This window comes from Dendropsophus ebraccatus, chromosome 10, assembly GCF_027789765.1.
Source record: "Dendropsophus ebraccatus isolate aDenEbr1 chromosome 10, aDenEbr1.pat, whole genome shotgun sequence".
Taxonomy (NCBI): domain Eukaryota; kingdom Metazoa; phylum Chordata; class Amphibia; order Anura; family Hylidae; genus Dendropsophus; species Dendropsophus ebraccatus.
The window spans coordinates 62,474,924-62,480,923 of NC_091463.1; the positions used below are offsets into that span (position 1 = coordinate 62,474,924).

The 6,000-nt window shown below is 39.8% G+C and overlaps 1 protein-coding gene across 1 annotated transcript in view; it reads right to left on the reverse strand.

Moving 5' to 3' along the window:
• Positions 1 to 1,847, reverse strand: part of AFF2 (ALF transcription elongation factor 2) — a 441,996-nt gene extending 440,149 nt beyond the window's left edge. The window contains exon 1 of the mRNA XM_069943040.1: positions 1,647 to 1,847. Coding sequence (XP_069799141.1) covers positions 1,647 to 1,693 — 47 coding nt within the window. The 5' untranslated portion in view covers positions 1,694 to 1,847. The remainder of the gene's footprint in view (positions 1 to 1,646) is intronic.
• Between the last annotated feature and the right edge of the window lie 4,153 nt (positions 1,848 to 6,000).

Sequence of the window (6,000 nt, forward strand, 5' to 3'; positions counted from 1 at the left end):
GAGTTTGGGAAATAGTTTAGGAGTCAAAAAAAGGCAGTTGGGGGGCATAATGGAGAGAATATTATATATATATATATATATATATATATATATACCCTCTTACCAATGGGCGTCCATTGTTTTGGTGGTCTTCCAAAGTAGAGTGGCAATTGTAAGTCCCACCCTCACTTCCTCATTAGACCAGTATTGGCCAACAGGTTACAAAACACAGCAAGGTCAAAACTATACAATCCCTTTAATAACCCGATTTCATATAATTTTATGTATTTAATTGACTTAAATCAAATAACCATCACATAATATAATTAATTCCAGAAGAAGACAATAAAGCTCGAAACGGCGTACAGGTAAGGAACTCTAAGAAAATGAATTCTAAAAGTATCAAAATCTAGACTGCTAGCTGCAGCCTGGCATTGCGTGGGCATTGGTTGCCTATGTATTGGCATTATCACAATGTGACTACGGGCAACGGATATCTGTCACACCCTAATGACTGTTTTATTTCAATAAATGTAGAATAATACAAATGGAGCAGAGCTGAGTTTGTTATTCGGTATAAGTGATGTACAGGTACAGGTTGGCATTGTGATGTTTGTTTTTTAAGCAGGACTACAGGTTATCCTACAGCATTAGCTGAGCGCGGCCACAAAGAGCTCATAAACACACTTAGCTCTGCTACATTTGGATAAAGACGGCGTGATACATTACAAACCTTATTAAAAGCTTCCAATCCATTTGTACCTCTCCACTCTGGGCAGAAGCAGCACCCATCCATCCCACCAGCGGCCACCTCTGACATTTGCACTTCCCTAATAAATGATTCTCTCTAATTAAAAGCAGAACAAGGTAACATGCGGAATCCCGGCTCTATGTGCAGCAATGTCATCCATTTACCTGACATCACACAGCACCGGCATCTCAAACATTTCAACAACCTGTCATGGAAAGAAGAAGAGGAAGCCTTCAAAGGGGAAATGTGGAGAGTTCACCGGAACTTTTCTGCCAAAATTCCCAAAATCCCACAGAGCAATGTATATATATATATATATATATATATATATATATATATATATATATAGTGCATTCTTTCTACAGTCCTAATATTATACAAAGTATCTATCAATCTAGTTATCCATGTTTCCATATTGTAATACACACCAGCTATCAAACCTTTGTATGACTGATGTGAGAGAGTATATAACATAGTGGTCAGGGTCTATGAGGATGACATGCCACATGTCACCCAATAACTACAACCCCCATGTATATAGTACTATGAGAAGTGACAGGCACTGTATACAGAGCAGTTGTAAGAGAGTGCCCCCAGCTCCTGTGCTGCCAATGCTGATAGTCAGGTTGGCTATATGAAAGCATCTGACGTGGTGGCATCTGGAAACTTAGCCCATCTAGTGTAGAGAAAGCTGCAGCTTCTCCAGGCAGAGCACATCAGCACACAACATGAACAGAAGGAATAAAAGCCATAGAAATCTCTGACAGCATCTCCCAATGGGAACTCCAAGAACTCCTGGGCTCACCCCCTGGGGAGGGCACCCCTGGCACACAGGGGGCACACACACCTTAACAAAAGGTAAAGCAGCCCAGCAGAGAAGAATGAGGAGGAGGAGGAGGAGGAGGAGGATACCCACCACTGCTGATCCAGCTCCCAGTCTCGGAAAAAGTCGAATAGATCCATAATAGCAGTGAGTGCCGCGCAGTGTCCTGCAGGGGGGGCAGAGGGGCCAGGGATCAGGCAGAGGGGGCAGTAGCCGCTGCCAGTGTCCGCCCCGGTGAGCTCCGCGCTGGGCTCCGGCTGCTTGGCTGTGGCTGGAGGAGGCAGCGGCTCAGCAGCATCACACTGGGAGAGAGACAGAGCAAGTGAGAGACATGGGAGGAGGAGGGGGAGCGACGAGAAGCAGAGCACGAACCATTCTGCCAGCCTGAACGGAAGAGCTCCCTCTGCTGGCAGCTAGCGGAAACTACACGGCCAGCAAGCCGGAGGGGGATCACTGCTGAGGGAAAGAAAGAATAGAGGGAAACTTACTGCGTGACAGACAAGGAGGCGGGTAACCCCACAGTCACTCCAAATGTCACAGCTTTCTATTATCATATATATATATATATATATATATATATATATATATATATATATATATATATATATATATATATATACCTCTCTCTCTCATCTCTATCTGTCCCTAATTGACATTTAATTATTTATCAATTTCATATCTATCTCATAGCTACATATCATATACCTGTCTGATTGTCTGTCTACAGCATCTAGGTATTTTCTATCTATCTATCTATCTATCTATCTATCTATCTATAGCTATATATCAAATACATGTCTGTCTGTCTATCTATCTATCTATTTATTTCATATCTATCTAATGCTATATATCATATACTTGTCTGTCTGTCCATCTATCTATGCATTATAGTTGTCTCCATCTTTCTATTTCATATCTAGTTAGCTGTGTAATCTCATATCTAATTGTTATTTGTATATATTTCATCTATCTATCTATCTATCTATCTATCTATCTATCTATCTATCTATCTATCAGCAATAGAAGCACTCCAATATTACCAAAACAAAATGGTGTTGATTGTATTACTGTAACTAAAGGCACCTATGATCGCAGAGGGGCACAACGTGTGGCATCACTACAGCTCAAATAGGAGTGATGCATATCTATCTATCTATCATCTATCATCTATCTATCTATCTATCTATCTATCTATCTATCTATCTATCAATCTATCTATCTCCTATCTATCTATCTATCTATCTCCTATCTATCTATCTATCTATCTATCTATCTCTCTATCTATCTCTCTATCTATCTATCTCTCTATCTATCTCCTATCTATCTCCTATCTATCTATCTATCTATCTATCTATCTATCTATCCCCTATCTATCTATCTCCTATCTATCTATCCTATCTATCTATCTATCTATCTATCTATCTTCTATCTATCTATCTATCTATCTATCTATCTATCTATCTATCTCCTATCTATCTATCTATCTATCTATCTCCTATCTATCTATCTATCTATCTATCTATCTCTCTATCTATCTCTCTATCTATCTATCTCTCTATCTATCTCCTATCTATCTCCTATCTATCTATCTATCTATCTATCTATCTATCTATCTATCCCCTATCTATCTATCTCCTATCTATCTATCCTATCTATCTATCTATCTATCTATCTATCTATCTATCTTCTATCTATCTATCTATCTATCTATCTATCTCCTATCTATCTATCTATCTATCTATCTATCTATCTATCTATCTATCTCCTATCTATCTATCTATCTATCTATCTATCTCTCTATCTATCTCCTATCTATCTCCTATCTATCTATCTATCTATCTATCTATCTATCAATCTATCTATCTCATATCTATCTATCTATCTATCTATCTCCTATCTATCTATCTATCTATCTATCTCCTATCTATCTCCTATCTATCTATCTATCTATCTATCTATCTTCTATCTATCTATCTATCTATCTATCTATCTCCTATCTATCTATCTATCTATCTATCTATCTATCTCCTATCTATCTATCTATCTATCTATCTATCTATCTCTCTATCTATCTCCTATCTATCTCCTATCTATCTATCTATCTATCTATCTATCTATCAATCTATCTATCTCATATCTATCTATCTATCTATCTCCTATCTATCTATCTATCTATCTATCTATCTCCTATCTATCTCCTATCTATCTATCTATCTATCTATCTATCTATCTATCTATCTATCTCATATCTATCTATCTATCTATCTATCTATCTCCTATCTATCTATCTATCTATCTATCTCCTTTCTATCTATCTATCTATCTATCTATCTATCTCCTATCTATCTATTCTATCTATCTATCTCTCTATCTATCTCCTATCCATTTCCTATCTATCTCCTATCTATCTATCTATCTATCAATCTATCTATCTCCTATCTATCTATCTATCTATCTATCTATCTATCTATCTATCTATCTATCTCATATCTATCTATCTATCTATCTATCTATCTATCCATCTATCTCCTATCTATTATCTATCTATCTATCTATCTATCTATCTATCTATCTCCTATCTATCTATCTATCTATCTATCTATCTATCTATCTATCTATCTATCTACCTACAGTATCTAGTTGGTATAGTAGTGAAATATGTTTTGTAGAGTGTAAATATATTAATAATGGAAATAATCAGACTATGCCAAATGTTACTTGTGGAAATAAAAGCATACGCATGCCAGGGAAGTGTATGTATACTTTGTGTAAGTAGGATGTCACCAGCCAAGCCATGGAGCCGGCAGCGGCAGCTATCAGGGCCGGGATCCGCTGTGTTCTCGCCCTCTGTCACATCAGCCGTATGGAGCACATAGGGTCACAGGGTGACAGCACAGCTGAGGAGCCCTTATCTGAGAGGCTGGGCAGCTTTCACATCCATGTATTCATCTGCCCTGTAGGGGTCTATTGTATGCACAATATTTATACAGCATGATAATAATGGTAATAGACTACTTGAACAGCATTTCACCCTAAAATAGAAAAAGTCTCTCACGTTAGAGAACATAAATATAAAGCTTGGTGGAAATGGTAGATGGATTTCTATCAATTCTAATCTGATTAATGAGAACCTTACTAAAATTTCTGAATACCACCTGAAAATACCTTAAAGGGGTTCTCCACTTGACATTTTTAAATGGAAGTAAATAACAAATCTTTATAACTTTATGACACCAATTAATTTAAAAACTTTTTTTTTTACTAGATTATCACTCTTTTACAAGATTCTTGTCCCTCCTACTGCTCTCTCCTGACAAGCCTTGGCCACTCATACATCATCCCTGACCATACTTTTTCTCTTTTTTGGTTGGCTTATTATAGACAATTTTGTGTCAAAAATTGTGTTATTGCAGACTGACATTATCTATCTATCTATCTATCTATCTATCTATCTATCTATCTATTTATCAGCTGTATGGCATCAACACCAAATGTGGTATATCTGATCTTTACATTAGTTTCTATGTGACTTTCAAAAAGAAACTTTAGCAGACTCATGAAATCCCTCTAACACTAGCTAGTCCACATTATCACAATGTTCTTCTTCCCCCATGTCACCTCAATGTTGTTCTTTAGAACAGTGATTTTCAACCAGTGTGCCGCGACACATGGTTGGGTGTGCCGCGGGGAAAGTTTCCCAAACTATTGTGCCCCTGCAGATCACCCAGCTGCTGCTGGCAACCTCACCTACTGGCTGCCTGTAGTGCCCGGACGTGCTCCTCCTATCCAATCAGCGGAGACCGGGAGCGTGGTGCGCCACGCTCCCGGTCTCCGCTGATTGGAGGAGCATGTCCGGGCCCCTACGGGCGGCCAGTAGGTGAGGCGGACAGCAGCGGTGACCATTTCGGAGGAGGTGAGGAGGGGAGAGAAACCTGGGGATGGGGGAGAGAAACAGGAGAAAAAAATGGGGGAGAGAAACATGGGGATGGGGGAGAGAAGCATGGGGGAGAAACAGGGGAGGAGAGACAGGGAGAGAAGCATGGGGGAGAGAAACATGGGGATGGGGGAGAAACAGGGGAGAGAAGAAGGGGGAGAGAAACATGGGGATGAGGGAGAGAAACAGCGGAGAGAAGCAGGGGGGAGAGAAGTTTGGTGGAGAGAAGTTTGGTGGAGAGAAGCACAGGAGAGAAGCATGGGGGAGAGAAGCACAGGAGAAAAGCATGGGGGGAGAAGTATGGTGGAGAGAAGCACAGAAGAGAAGTAGGGGGGAGAAGTATGATGGAGAGAAGCAGGGGGGAGAGAAGTATGGTGGAGAGAAGCATGGGGAGAGAAGCACAGGAGAGAAGCACAGGAGAGAAGCATGGGGGAGAAGTATGGTGGAGAGAAGCACAGGAGAGAAGTATGGGGGAGAAGTATGGTGGAGAGAAGCACAGGGGGGAGAAGAAAA